General features: G+C 38.6%; 1 protein-coding gene across 5 annotated transcripts; it reads left to right on the forward strand.

Moving 5' to 3' along the window:
- Nucleotides 1-255: 255 nt before the first annotated feature.
- LSM6 (LSM6 homolog, U6 small nuclear RNA and mRNA degradation associated) lies at nucleotides 256-14,609 on the forward strand. 5 transcript variants are annotated; one of them, XM_054554545.1, is made up of 5 exons: nucleotides 278-378; nucleotides 1,698-1,806; nucleotides 7,492-7,595; nucleotides 11,846-11,959; nucleotides 14,190-14,609. In XM_054554545.1, exons 3-5 carry the CDS (start codon nucleotides 7,502-7,504, stop codon nucleotides 14,222-14,224), a joined length of 243 nt encoding a protein of 80 aa, XP_054410520.1. In that variant the 5' UTR covers nucleotides 278-378; nucleotides 1,698-1,806; nucleotides 7,492-7,501; the 3' UTR covers nucleotides 14,225-14,609. The 5 variants fall into 5 exon arrangements, with proteins under 5 accessions (XP_009238633.1, XP_054410520.1, XP_054410518.1 ...); XM_054554544.2 differs by lacking the exons at nucleotides 278-378; nucleotides 1,698-1,806 and adding exons at nucleotides 618-1,005; nucleotides 13,267-13,326 and having other exon boundaries at nucleotides 14,190-14,323; XM_009240358.3 differs by lacking the exon at nucleotides 1,698-1,806 and having other exon boundaries at nucleotides 256-378.
- The last annotated feature ends 471 nt before the right edge of the window (nucleotides 14,610-15,080 follow it).

The following is a 15,080-nucleotide window of genomic DNA, read 5'->3' on the forward strand; positions in this document are numbered from 1 at the left end:
TACACAGTAAATTCCAGTTTCCTATGACTTCAAGTTATTTTTTTACACTTCTGTAAATAAATCTTGCCCAAAAGATCACTTCTAGTTTCCTGGATTTTTGTTTTTGTTTTGTATTGTATTTATTTTGTATTCAGATTTCTGTTAGAGGAACTCCATTGCACCAATTTTGCTACTAGACAAACCAGGATTCTTGGATTTGCGCGCTTTGGCGCTGACAGGCTTTTTCGGCCCCAGCGGGCTTCCGTAGCAGAGAAGAGCACTGATTGGCTGAGGTAGAAAAGTGCGGCTGCCTCGGCGCTTTCCGTTTTGGCTGGGATCGTCCGCCGCGGCCGGGCTCGTGGGGCTCCTGGAGTGAGGGTTCTGGATCGCGCCCGCGAGGTGAGCCGCACCGCTGCGCGGGCCGACGACAGAGCTGGGCGCAGCCCCAGGTTCGGTGACCCAGTGTTCAGTCGCGCTGTGGAGCGGCGGCTGCAGCGGCCCTAGGCCGGGCGAGGCAGCCCCGGAAAGGGCCTGCGGGGAACGGGCTGGGGCTCCAGGTAGGGACCGCTGGGTGGCGGGTCCCCGCGAAACGCCGCGTCCAAGCTCTCCGCGCACGGAATGGCCGGGAGAGGTCTGATGGTGGGCGCCGGGACGGCCCTCAGCTAGGCGCCTAGACTGCGCGGAGACGAGCGGCACCGTGCCGGCTCCCACCGAGTTGGCGTCCGAGACCAGTTCAGGTTGTTGAAGTTCCCCAGGGAGCCCCGACGCTAATCCCAAGATTCGGCGGGAAAGCGGATCCCGAACCCAGGCCTAGGCTTCGCCAGTCTTCCAGGAGGGCTTCAGGGAATTGCGAACCCTCCCCTACATCGGGGTGGCTGCGCTTGACCACAGGAATTAAGGGCTGGATTCGCCTGTCTTACCGAGTTGTCAGGTCGAGGAACCAGATTGTATGGTCTTAAGTCCTATCGCCCGACGTTTTCTGTGCGTACGCGTGTCCGCACACCTGCATAGCAGGCATTTTTTAAGGTGTGTAGGATTAAGATGATGCGGATTACCCTGCCCCACTGCTCTTAGTAATACGTGACTATTGTAGTAAATTGCAAACATAGAAGACTTTAGTGAAGAAAATAATATTCACTGAACCCTTTCACCTACAATCATTTTCTCCTGTATGTGCTAGCTTCTACTTGAGCTAAGAGTGTACATGTTTAATCACTTAACAGTGTAGTTTTCCACTTCCATTTAAAAACTCTTCCTAAATATTATTCTAATTTTGTATCTTCTTTTGATTGTCCCATCATTGTGGGTCCCAGTGTAGGTCCCATAAATTATTCAGTCATTTCCCGATTGTGGGACATAAGATTGTTTTTGAATTTTTACATCATCTTAGCATCCCAGATAGTGCTTTGATAAACTCTTTTCCCCCTATTTTTTAGATTATTTCCTTGGACTAGATTCTCAGAAGTGAAATTATCAGATTAGATGCTGTCATCTGTAAGGTCTGTTTTAGGCCTTCATACACATTGCTGCAGTTTTCCAAAAAAGTTTTAGAGGTGTTTGGCAATTTTACTTGCTTGAATATTGTGCAGAAATCTTGAGAGGCTTATGTTTGTGGGGGGTGTGTGTGTGTGTCACTGGCGTTAATGCGTTAGACTACCTGAATATTAGGGCAGGAAGAGACTTAAGTGGTCATCTGGCATAACTCCCTTATTTTGCAGATGAGGAAGGAACCTGGGGCCATGAGAAGTGAAATTAATGAGTTATCCAAGTCACACAGCTAATTAAGTAGCAGAGCTGGGATTAGAACTCAGGTTTCCTGCCTCCCAAGTGAGTACTCTGTGCTGCATCAGGCAGTCTCTCACTGAACTGTGGCATAGTAGATACTAGAATTTAAAAATTTGTTCACATCACCTGTATTATTCTCTTCTTTTAAAAGTGTACTAACAGATTTTAATCATCGGAGAGACCTGTAACACTGAAAAATTGGAAAGTGATCATTTTCATGGCCAAGACTAGAAATCCATTATTTAGAATGGCAACCCCTTCAAGATTTCGACGGTTGTTTTCAGGTTCCCTATATGTTAGAATAAAACATCCCTGATTAATTATAATCTACACTCCATCATTTGGTTAGAATGTAGCTTTTGGTTATCATTTGCTGTACCTTGGAGATTTCTTTGAAACTCCTCACTTTAAAACCAAAAACAATGTTTTTTTTTTTATTTATTTATTATTTTTTATTTTTTTATTTTTTTTAGGGCTTATAGCAGAGATTCTCAACTTCCATTGACATTTTGGGCTGCATAGTCCTTTGTTGTGGAGGGCCGTCCCGTTAGTTATAAAATGTTTAGCAACATCTCTGGTCTCTACCCACTAGTATAGCAGTAGCACCACCTTCCTCAGTCATGACAGTTCAGTGTCCCCAGATATTTCCGAATGTCCCTGAGCAGGGTGGGGCAGGGTTGGGGGTACTGCCCCTAGATGAGAACCATTTACTTATAGAAATTACCTGGAGAACTTTATAAAATGTAAAATACTGTGCCTTTACCTGAGTAGACTTCGGGAAAATCTGCATTTTAACAAGCATCTCTAGATTTGGAAACAGCTGGTTCTTGAATGACAGAAACAGTTGTTTTCTCCGTTTTTGGTGGTCATAATAGAGATTACTAGGTTAGTATTTGTTGAAGTACATGCGTGATCCTACTAGTCACTGTATCCATAGTTTGGGCTCGTGGGGGCTGGACAGGGATTTTGCTTGGCACTGGCCTTGAATGTCTCTTCCACAGACTTGGGTAGTGTGCTTGGATACCAGGGATACCAAGTGAGTAAGATATTTTCCCTGTCCCCAAGAAGCTTAAAATTCATATGGGAGACCAGTCAGCAAATGGAAAAATTATGAAACAGCCTGATAAGGGCCATGACTGAGAGTGGAAAGAGGTGCTCTGAGTGGACTCACTTTGCCTTTGGGAGAGAGGGAGAGAAGTAGCCCCTGCTGCCGAGGAAGGAGGGATTGGTATGAAGCCTTCAAAAGACAGCAAGGCACTCCACTGCGTCAGAAGGGAGGATTTAGAAAGCTGTTCTTCTCCCTATCTGATCGCCTCCTCAGACACTGATCTGTTAGTGTAGTGCTGCAATTACTTGGATTGTAATGTTTCCTTGCAATTTTTTGCTTTTCAAATTCTTTTCACCCTAAACTGTAAATATGCCAGGAGTAGGTAAAAACTTACAGGTAAACATTGCCAAGAAATAAGGATTTTCATGTCTTCTGCTCAGTGGCATAACTCAAATCACATGAGATAGATTTCTTTGCATTTGTCCATTGTATTTCTCTGAGGCTAATTTACAGCACTTTGTCATGTTAGGTATTTTTTTTCCCCAGTGCTGCTACTCTCCAACTGGATTTCTCACCGCCTCTATTGTGACTCCCCAAGATTTAACCAGAGAATCTTAACATATTCAGAAGGGCAGCTGTACCTGTGAAAGGGCTTGGGCTTCGGGGTCAGCCTTGGCTTTGCTTTCCACCTCACAGGGTTTCTCTGTAAATTGCTTATGAATCTAATGCTGGTAGCACATAGTTGGATTAATAGAATTTCTTTTTTTTTCTTCATTCTTTTACCAAAAAGAAAAAAACTCCCTGCAGGGCACTTTGCAGATGTTTTCATACTAGACCTCTCAGTAGCTTCTGACAGAAAATATACTGCCTTTGACTTAATAGTCATTTATGAAAATAGGTCATTTAAAACAAGCCTGAGTAGGAGTCAGGGGAGGGAGGAGGAGGTACAGAGAGTGATTATGACTTTAATTTTGAAAGGAGAAGTTTTACCAGGGTGACCCTGAAGAAAGGTCTTTTTCCTCTTATGTGTTTACGGTTCAAGAGACTCATCTCTTGCTTCAGAAATTGTCAGAACTGTTCCTTCTGCCTTATCCGATTTAAAAGATGAAAACTTAAAATTACTTGAGCCAAGTGATGGGAAAAATTGTGGTGTCAAGACCAATTTACTCATACAAAATGGATTTATGGGCAAGTCATTAAGTAACAGGGAGTACCAAGGAAGCCTAATGAAGACTAATGTAAAAGATACGGCTTTCCTAAAGTGATGGATAAAATGTGTTTGAGGCAACCCATATACTCTTTTCCAAATAACCTTAGAAGTATTTTTTTTCCAAGAGGTTTAGTAGAATGTAGATATTCTAGAGAACAGACGAGAAGCTTGTGAGCCCCTCTTGTCATGTGGCTTACAGTATTTTGAGGGAGAAAAGACCCACATAAAGAATACAAAAGAGGGCATAGTGACAGGTTATAGCAAATAAAATCAAATGCCAAACTGTGTGATGCCAAAAGTAGGTGAGATGGGCATCTGCACTCTGCTATGGAAAGTAGAGAGTGCAACCCAAGCAAGTTCCTGCTTAAAACCCCCGTTTCGTATCATTGACAACAGTATTTCCCCTTGCCAGTTATTTCCTAGGCTTGTTCAAATAGATTGCTGGCTCCTACCCCAGAACTACTGAGTAGAATCTCCAGCTGATCTAATGATTCAAGTTTGGGAAACTGACCCAGAGCCTCAACTCTGTGCTCCCTGTGAATGTGGCACAGCTCCCTGCCGCAGAGGTGTCTCCTCCTTGCCTATGTAGCTTTTACATTCTACCCAGACACTTGTTCCGTGCCTTTTCTGACTTCTCTTCTTTCAGCTGGGGGGTGACGCCTTTTCCTTCAAATTCAGCTCAGGTGTTACTTCCAGAAATTCTTTGATCTGCCAAGCCTGGGGTAAGAGGGTGTTCTCTGCCCTTTTGTGCATAATTCTATCAGAATACACATCACCTTTGTAAAATTCTGCATTTACATGTTTCTTGCCCTCTCTGGAATGTAAACTCTGAGGGCTTAAGGCTTTGTCTTTGTGTTACATTCCCCAACCCTGTGTGCCTGAACTTGACAGGTGCTCCGTGAAAGTTGAAAGTTTTGATTGCCTTCAGGAAGAGATTGATGTTAATTGGAATACAGATAAAGCATAATGGACAAGGCGTTATCTTTGGTGAGCTTAGAAGAACATATCTGTGTTTTTAAAAAGGTGTGGAAAGTTAATATTAATACCTTTAAAATAACCTATGCTGTCAAGCAACTGATAGTCAAGATTTGCATTCTTTTTTCTGACAGTTATTAACTGTTTCCAGCTTTTGCTTTTCAAATGTTTTTAATCTGAAATTGTAAATACTCTATGAGCAGGTGAAATTAGTAATAATTAAAGTAGTTAATATCTCTATGAACTAGAATCCCATTACAAAGCATTTTAGTGATTTTTAACACAAAATAGCTACTTTTATCTCAGTTTTATATATGATGAAACTGTGGCATAATGGGATTTAACATCTGTGATAGGAAATGAACCTGACTCATCAGTTGAGTATCAGGCCTTCAGAGTTAATATTCTCTCTAGATGTGTTCAGCCTCAAAACAGGCATGTGTTCAGAATGTAAATAAGGTGGTTTATAGATGAATGGGAAGATTTGTATGTTTTCACTAAACTCATTAAAGGTACTGAATCTGTTACAGTATTTATTTTGTAATTTTTCACTGTGTACTCAGAACAGTGTAAATAAAATTACTGTGTGATCTGAGTCCTGAATGAAAAGTGGTTGTCCTGAATAGTAGTTGTAATTGTAATTGTAATAGTAGTTGTAATTGTAGTTATCTGTTGAGATTGTGGAGCTAAAAAAATAAGCTGGAAATTCAATGGAAAAGTTAACATTTGTTGAGCAAAATAATTTATCGCATTTTAAAAACATCTTTCAAAGGTTGGGGGCAGTGTAGATTGTCCAAATGATAGCCCAAAATTCAAAAATAATTTCTGAAATTTGTATTTTCTTTTATTTGACTTAGGATGTTGACTTTTCTTGGCTAAAGAAAATTATTTTACTTAAATTACGATTGCGTTTGTTTACTCACACTCTTTAAATGAGTTTAAATTCTTCTAGATTTTAAGTTCTTTAAGGGCAGAGCCTTTGTGTGTGACATGTTTTTGAATTTCCTTGCTCAGTGTGTACATGTACATGTAATTTGTTGAACCCAGTAACCTAGAGTTCCAGCTTACTACAACTGCTGATCCCGTGTGAATTCACTATGAGAACATCTCCAAATAATCCTTCTCCACACAAACTCAGATTATTGAGTGGATGGACTTAGAATGAAATAAGCATAGTGGAAGAATGTTTAATGAAAAAATAATGGAAGAATGTTTAATGAAAAAATTTCATTGAAAACAAAAGAACAGCTTGAGTTCTTGAAGGGAATCCTTAAAATATTGTATCCATACTAATTTTTAAGTCTCAGTGCTATATAGCTGCTGAATAATAGTGATGCTGAATTTGACTGAAACAGAAAAATTAATTTCTGAAATATTTTTACTCAGTTTTTGCTTAACTACAGTTTTATTAACTTGCCAACATATTTTGAAAGAGCTATTTTATAAGAAAAGATGCGTTTTGAAAGGAGTGATGTGCAGCTTTGCATGTCTGATGCTGTTGATTTGGGTGTGTAATGCTATCTCTTTTTCTGTGTTAGACCCCTGTTATACTTGAGTATTAAGACTTTTTTCTTCATTATTTAGAGCACATATCTGCTATAGTCCTAATAGAGTAATTAAAAATCTTTGGCTGTGTTATTGACTTTCAGAAGGCTGTTTAAGGTTGTGATTAAGAGTATGGGCTGGCTATCCACTTTCTAGCTGTGTGACCTTGAGCAGAGTGTTTAATCTTTCTGTGTCTTTTTCTTCATGTGTAACATGAGGATAAAAACAATACCTCCCTTTTAGGGTAGAGCAATTTAAATTGATTAATAAATATAAAGTTCTTGGAAAAGTGCTGGCATATAGTACACTCAAAATTACCTTTAGATTATAATTCTTTTCAGAGATACCATTTAGGCATCAGTTGTTCATAAATGTGTCTGTTCTATATAATATGGACTTTAAAATAGGGCTGATTTGAACTTGAATGTTCCATCACATTTGGGAACAAATTATTTAATCTTTCTGTGCCTTTACTTTTCATCAGCAAAATGAGGGTATTAAGACCTTCTTCCCAGGGTTCTTGTAAAGATGAAATGTGATAGTGTTTATAAAGACCTTAGCAGAATGCTCTGCATAAAATAACCAACCATTCACTGAATGGAAGTGGTAGTGGTTGTAATGGGTATACTGACTATATGTCAGGCAGTAATGATAAGTGATTAAGAGCAGGTGCTTTTGTAAACACAGGACTTTCCCTAATGAGACTATGCCATGGTGTTGTGGGAACTGAATAAGATAATGCATGTAGAATGTTTAGCTTAGTATCTGGCTCATAGTAAGTACTGAAAACATGTTAGCTGTCATGTAGTAGCAGTGGAGTAATATGCGTCTTCTCGCATAGTCCTTTGATACTTCATTTTCTGTAAGTATGTTAAGGGCTTTAAGGGTTTTGTTGAATAATCAGCTTTGGTCTTTACCTTTTATTATTTCTTTTCATATTTTGATTTAGGATTGTTAAAATGAGTCTTCGGAAGCAAACCCCTAGTGACTTCTTAAAGCAAATCATCGGACGACCAGTTGTGGTAAAATTAAATTCTGGAGTGGATTATCGAGGTAATATTTTCATGTTTCAACCTCACTGGTATAACTGAATAAGTAAATGTGACTTACGGATATTTATTAAGCTCTTAAATATACCCAATAGGCCAAAAAAGTACTGGTCATCAGTAGTTTTTATGCATATATCTTTTTCTACCTCTGAGGTCATTCCTTTTAGAAGGACAACTCTGACAGTATAGCGTGTGCTTCTGCCTTTCAGTGTGATTTGTGTGACTTCTGTCTCCTGTCTCTGCTTTGAGATCATATGTGCCTAAATTCCCTGGTAATAGCTAGGTATTCCTAGTGAACTCAGATATGAACAACTCAACTGAAGAACATCTTGGTGCAGCAGCATTTGTTTTTGCAGGAGTATTCAAGATTGGCAAGCAGCTGTTGAGTATCATTTTACAACCTGAATGTCCCACTCATATAACGTATAATGTGTGGGGCGACAGGGTGAGACTCTGTCTCAAAAAAAAAAAAATGCCTTTCTGTTCTTGGAGAGAATATTTTTAAGAGGCTGCAATGCTTTTGAAATTAACTTTATAAGGAAGAATGGTTTCAAATTCCATTTTTTAAAGTTACTGAATTTCTTATCTTCCACAGCTAAAGTATGTTAAGTTACCTGAAATATTTGACAGGTGTAGCTATAACTGATTCATTAGCAGAGGGACGTGGTCTCTTGGGTTGCTATAACAGAATACCACAGACTGGGTCATTTTTATTTTCATTTTTTGTGTTTTTTTATTATTTATTTCAGTAGTTTTTGGGGGTACAGGTGGTTTTTTTTGTTACATAGATATGTTCTTTAGTGGTGGTTTCTGAGATTTTGGTGCACCCGTCACCTGAGCACTGTACACTAGACTGGGTAATTTTTTTTTTTTTTTTTTGAGACGGAGTCTTGCTCTGTCGCCCAGGCTGGAGTGCAGTGGCGCGATCTCGGCTCACTGCAAGCTCCGCCTCTAGACTGGGTAATTTTCAAAAACAGAAGTTTATTTTCTCACAGTTCTGGTGGCTAGGAAATCCAAGATCAAGGTGCCAGCAGGTTCAGTTGTCTGGTGAAGGCTACATCCTCCGGAGAGGAGGAATGCTGAGTCCTCATGTGGCAGAAGGCACAGGGCAAACCAGCACACTGCATGAAGCCTTTTTTTAATGCAGGCCTTCATCCCATTAATGGGCAAGTCCCCATGGTCTGCTTGCTTCTTAAAGGCCTCCACCTCTTAATACTGTCCTATTGCCAAACACCTGAATTTTGGAGGGGACACATTCAAACCATAGCACAGGGTTTTGTGGCCTTTTCTTGGTCTCTTTTCTGAATAATTAATAATCATAGTAATCTCTTGAGCTTTTTCCTTTGAAATCTGTATTGATTATCCCCACTTAGTAAAGGAGGAGCTAGGACTCAAGTTCAGGCTCGGCTCATAAGCCTTGTTAAGAAACCACTCTGGTGATTATGTACTCCTTTAGCTTCTTGACATTAATAACATCTCTCCAGTTTAATTTTATTTTTATAGTAAAATTAACGGATTCATACGGAATACTGAGGTAGTATAATGTCTCCATGTACTGCCTCTCACCTGCGAACTTTTGATGATGGGCCCATAGGAAGTAATAGACTTCTAGGGGTTTTAATCTGTTTGACAGTTGATTAAAGTGAGGACATTGTGTTCAATATCTTCTCAGTACCCACTTTATTGAAGAGATGAACCAGCCTGACCTTTTTTCTCTGTACTCTTTAGGGAAAATTTTTCTATTTATAAAGGCAATACATGTTTTAGTTCTGTTTTAATTTTAGAAATGTAAAAGGAAATAATAGAGAAAAGTATATAGAAGAAAGCCAAGGATCCCCAATGCTACTATCCAGAGACAGTTTACCAATTTTGAGCTCTATATTAGCATAATTTGACATAAATGGAATCAACTACATGCAACCTGATTTTTTTTTTTAAACGTTGAAACAGTACATTTAGTTTTGTGACAATATAGAGGGTTTAATGGTTGCATAGGAATCTCTTGTGTGGCTGTACCATAGTTTTGTTTTTACTTTTAACCAATTTCCTATTAATGGACATTTAGGTGTTGACCAGTTTTTTGCCACTATAAACAACTCTTCTGCTTTGACATATATTGTGAAGTTGACCAAACATCTCTTTAGAATCAATTCCCTGGGCTAGGATTTACAAGTCAGAGAGTATTCATGGCCCTGCATTAGGGAACTTGGGTTTATCCTTCATGTTCTCACCAACTCTTGTATTAGCTTTTTTTCATCTTTTCCAATCTAATTGGCAACAAGTAATATCTCATTCTACATATATTTTCTTTGTTTACTAGTGAGATTCAGGAGTCTTTCACATGGATAGTAACCATAATTTTTTTTTCCTCTTATGAATGTCTGTTCATGGCCTTTATACTATTAAAGCAAAATGTTTTATACTATTAGATAGCCTTACTAAAGGAATGTGCTTATTTTGTGGTTTACAAAACACCAAAAAACCCCAAAGCAAAACAACAACATACCAAAAAAAAAAAAAAAACTCCAACAACTCTCTGTAGCAGTTTCTCTTTGAGAAAATGTCTTGTTTTTGGTTATGTATAGTAGTTTATCTCATGGAAGGAAAGGGTTGTATTTCTAACCCCCTAGGCAGTTTTTCGTTTTGTTTGTTTGTTTGTTTTTGCCTTTGCTGTGAGAATAGATATTTTAATTAGAAGTGAACTCTTTTTTTTTTTTTTTCTTTTTTGAGACCGAGTCTCACTCTTTCGCCCAGGCTGGAGTACAGTGGCTCAGTCTTGGCTCACTGCAAGCTCCGCCTCCCAAGTTCAGACGATTCTCCTGCCTCAGCCTCCTGAGTAGCTGGGATTACAGGCACCCGCCACCATGCCTGGCTAATTTTTGTATTTTTAGTAGAGACGGGGTTTCGCCATGTTAGCCAGGCTGATCTTGAACTCCTGACTTCAAGTGATCTGCCTGCCTCTGCCTCCCAAAGTACTGGGATTACAGGCATGAGCCACTGTGCCCAGCCTGGACATTTCATTTTGAAATTCTTTTCATTAGTTTTCAAACAGGTTTGCATATTGTGCCTGAGATTTTTCTTGCTCATTTATAATTGCGGTTTATATGTAAAATAATACAGCAGGAAATGAGCTAAAGTTGTAGCTTAAGCTTTCTTTTGCTAGGAAATAATTTTATTATTCACAGTCCATTCTGGTTCTTTGAGAGTTTACCGCTTTTAGCAGAATTCTGGTAGATTAATGTCTTTTGCTGTCATTACGCACACAATTTTGAAAGGAAACTTTTTTGTTTAGAGGATAATGGGGGCAGAGGCAGAGAGTGAGGAGCATACTAATGAAGTTAAGACATCAAATGAGAAACTATAGACTCAACTAATTGAATTGAATCTGGTATTTATTTTTACTTAAATTTTTTTTTTCTAGATAATGCCACTTTAAATTAGAGACAGAGTTAGAGGCTTACAGATTTTCATCTTTTGAAAAAGATCATCAGGTCAAATTTTACAAAATTTATACCATCTTAACACAATTAAAGATTTACTCAAACTGTTTCCTTGAAAGCTCCCTTGAATGTTTTTGGCCATTTTCTCTATTAGTTTTGATTGGAAAATATTATAGCTGTAACAAAACAGAACAAGATGTGTTATAATGCAATATGTTGCCCTATATTCTCAAGCTGCTCTTCACTGTGAGTCACAGCTTTAAGATGTTCTTTCAGGAGCACCTGCTGTCTCCTCTTCTATTATTTTAACAGATTGTGGAGACTTCCTTTTAACCCTGGAGTACATTCATCTGCTGCAGTAGATGTTGTAAAAGAATGAAATAAATCTGCCAGCCCCTATTTCACTTAGTGGCTAAAGTAGGAAATGCCACTGGAACCAAGGATCATTTGTTCATGCATAATTGCCCACCTTGTGCTTAGCTTTCAAAGAATGGTAGTTTTGCTGGAATAGTCTTATTCTCTTACTTTTTTGAATGCTTTAAAAGTTTCTGTGTGGTCATACGTACCATGAGGGAAGTGACAGTTTGTTGTTTTACCAGGTAGTAGTGGGTGCGTGACTGCCTTCCTAGACTTCATTCAGGTTGGCATAGAGTTGTTTTGTGTTTAAGCTGTTGAATTTCATTTATGGTGTGAATTTTTATATTAAGCATCTAAGAGCTAATGAATAAAGAGATTGTCTGCTCTAAGGTATACCCTGTAATTTTCAACTCTTACTTGCCTTGTATATCTTCTTTTTGACTAAATATGTGTGCAGGGGTCCTGGCTTGCCTGGATGGCTACATGAATATAGCCCTGGAGCAGACAGAAGAATATGTAAATGGACAACTGAAGAATAAGTATGGGGATGCATTTATCCGAGGAAACAATGGTAACATTTCTTCACCCTATAGTACAGCATTCAAAATAAGCCTTTCTATTTATAATCCAGATCACCAAAGAGTTTTCTAGATAATTTAAAAGTCCAGTTTTAGGCTTGATTATTTTAAAATGCTTATACGTCAGATCTTCAGTTTGACCAGTTATTTTGTAGATGCTTCATGGAATTTTGAAACTAAAATTCTCTCCTTCCCTTCCTTTAATGATGAGGAACTGAGGGACGTTGTTCTCCTGACCTAGAACCCTGCGCTCGAATATAGTGTAGTATATCCCCGCAACGCATATTCCTGCTTCTTGTAGCCTGGAAGTTGGAGCTGTAAGAATGGGCACTGTTTCCCTGCTGTCTTTGATTTGCATAATTTGGCAGTTCGTCCTATTTGTCCCTTCTCTATTAAACATTCAGATGCTTTCTATGCAGATTTGCATCCTTTGGTTTGGCAAAAATGGCAAAATAGAAAAAGTTACTCAGTTTTTTAACAACTAATAAATTGCTATGATTTTTATAGTTATTTTTAAGTACCTAGTTTAAAAATGAAAATTATAATAAAGTCATATTTGCATTTTTGGTGGGGAGGGAAAGATATCGGAATTATGAGAATTACCCCACTTTTTGGTTCCATCTCCCAGATGAAACTCTGGGATTCTTGAGTTCAGATTTTTTGTTGATTTCTTTAATTCTGGATGTCTTCAACCCCCTAAATAGTTGGATCTCTTTGCTATAAACTAAACTTCCTGACTTTTATAATAGAGTCTGTCCCCTGTGCTTATAGTACCTTATTTCTTCATATCATATTTTTACATACATTATTTCCTGGCTTTCTAGTCCTTTCTATTTATAGAATTATTTATCCTGTTTTTCATATCCTTATTTGACCTCCTCTTTTTCCTAAGAAATATTATGATCTTGCCTCACCTCAAGACAGCTAATGGCAGCAGTCACCGGCAGGTTGGGTTCTGTGTGTGTTGATAGGGTAGATCCTTTAACGTGCACACTACCCCTAGGACTTGGGGCAGGGTTGGGGGGTGGCTGTACTGGCATTCTGATGCTTCCCTTCATGTCACATTTCCCATGATGTAATCAGTGACACTCATCTTTAGACTCCCAAGTTCACATCGTTGGCTCTTAAAGAGGATCTTGACTTATTTGATTGATCTGTGCTATGTTCTTTGATGAAGACACCTTACTGTTCGCTTTGAGCAGACCTCTCAGAAGCCGAGTAGGCATGGAAGGTGGAAGGGAGAACCACCTCTAGTTTGGCCAAAGTGACCTAAGCATTTCATTTTGTTTCATTCCTACAGACCACACATCCTAAGAGTTCATGTTGGTAGTTGTGAGAGGACCTCTAAGCAGAACACTGGGTAACACCAAAGTGTGCAACTTTAACGGGAACTCAGAATAAGGACTTTGGTATCATTAAAAAATAAAAATAAAAAATAAACTCCTTAGCTCTTGTTTATCCTGTTGCAATTAAGAAGGTAAACAGCAAGTTTAGAGTTTGTATTGGGGAGATAGATGAAAATATGTTGTTTATTCTTAATTTGAGATCTAGCCTGGTTAGATTTACTGATTTACTTTCTGAAAAGTATCTTTTTTTTTTTTTTTTTTTTCCTGAGATGAAGTCTCGCTCTGTGGCCCAGGCCGGAGTGTAGTTGTGCAATCTCAGCTCACTGCAGCCTCTGCCTCCCAAGCACAAGCAGTCCTCCCACCTCAGCATTCTAAGTTGCTGGGACTACAAGTGCATACCACCTTGCCTGGCTAATTTTTTGTATTTTTGGTAGAAACGGGGTTTCACCATGTTGCCCAGGCTGGTCTCGAACTTCTGAGCTCAAGTGATCCACCTGCTTCGGCCTCCCAAAGTGCTAAGATTACAGGCGTGAGCCACTGTGTTCAGCCCTGAAAAGCATAATTCTCATACTTCTAACTATAAAGCATTCTTAGATGCCAGGGACTTTCACATATATTTTATTTTATCTTCCTGGTCACACTTTAAAGAGTCAGTGAGACACATGGATGAGATTAGGACAGTTTTGTAAGACATCAAACCCGGGTGTAGATTCATAAAACTAGTCTTATAGTATTTCTAGAGTTAATTGAATGATATGAGAATTCCTTTTAAATGTCAGATGTATCAGACCAAAATCTGTTGGCTTTTAAACTTGCTGCTATGTATACTTACAAGCAGGGTTTTTTAATTTCAATTTATGTATTTTTGTCTTTTCAGTATTGTACATCAGTACACAGAAGAGACGGATGTGAAGACACCAAGAGAGCAATGCTTTTCATAGTTGGATATATTTTTTTATGAATTTTTTCTAATTTTTGCTTCTTTTGTGATACAATTTGTCCTCTTTTTATAATAGTTGGTGATTTTTCACTGACGTGAGTAAGATACATGTATACAATTGTGGATTTAATTGTGAAATGTTCTTTCACATTTAAGTTTCAGTCAGTTTCTTTTACCTCGTCAGTGTACAGAATGCTAAAATAATTTTAAAAAGACAAAATATACCTCTTCCTACAAGATTATTTAACTTAAGTTTCGAGGAGTGTCATTTCATTTGACTTGCTTTTCTTATCCAGCTAAAATGATGCATATATTTTATATATTGTATGGGCATATAATTAAAACATTTTAGAGGTATCCTCCTTTATTGCGTTGTTTTCTGTTCATACAAAATCCTTGGGTGAATATGTTCTACAAAGGCATCCAGTTTCAGTCTGAAGCTACAAAAAGGGGCCACAGGATCAGAAGTTCAGCCACTGATTGAGTCACCCTAATAGAAAACAGAATTGGAAAGCTAAGAGTGCCACTTGCACATAAGGAGTGGGAATTTGAACTGAGATGCTGGAGAAATCCTAAAGATGAACAAGATTTCAGTGAGGAGAAAGCCCTCCTGTCAGCAGTCCCCATGCATCTCCTATGCAATTAGACTTTTTAGGTTTCCCTGCTCCCTTTCAGGAGCATTGGCATCAACGTTATTCTCTCAGTTTATAAACACAGTACGGGAGGGGCCGTTCCTGTACATCTCTCACAGTCAGATTAAAGCAAAGCCTAAAGTTTATAAACATAATTCAGGTTCTAATTGCTGAGCTGAGATTGGGAAATAATTTT

The sequence above is a fragment of the Pongo abelii genome, chromosome 3 (assembly GCF_028885655.2).
Source record: "Pongo abelii isolate AG06213 chromosome 3, NHGRI_mPonAbe1-v2.0_pri, whole genome shotgun sequence".
In the NCBI taxonomy this organism is placed as follows: domain Eukaryota; kingdom Metazoa; phylum Chordata; class Mammalia; order Primates; family Hominidae; genus Pongo; species Pongo abelii.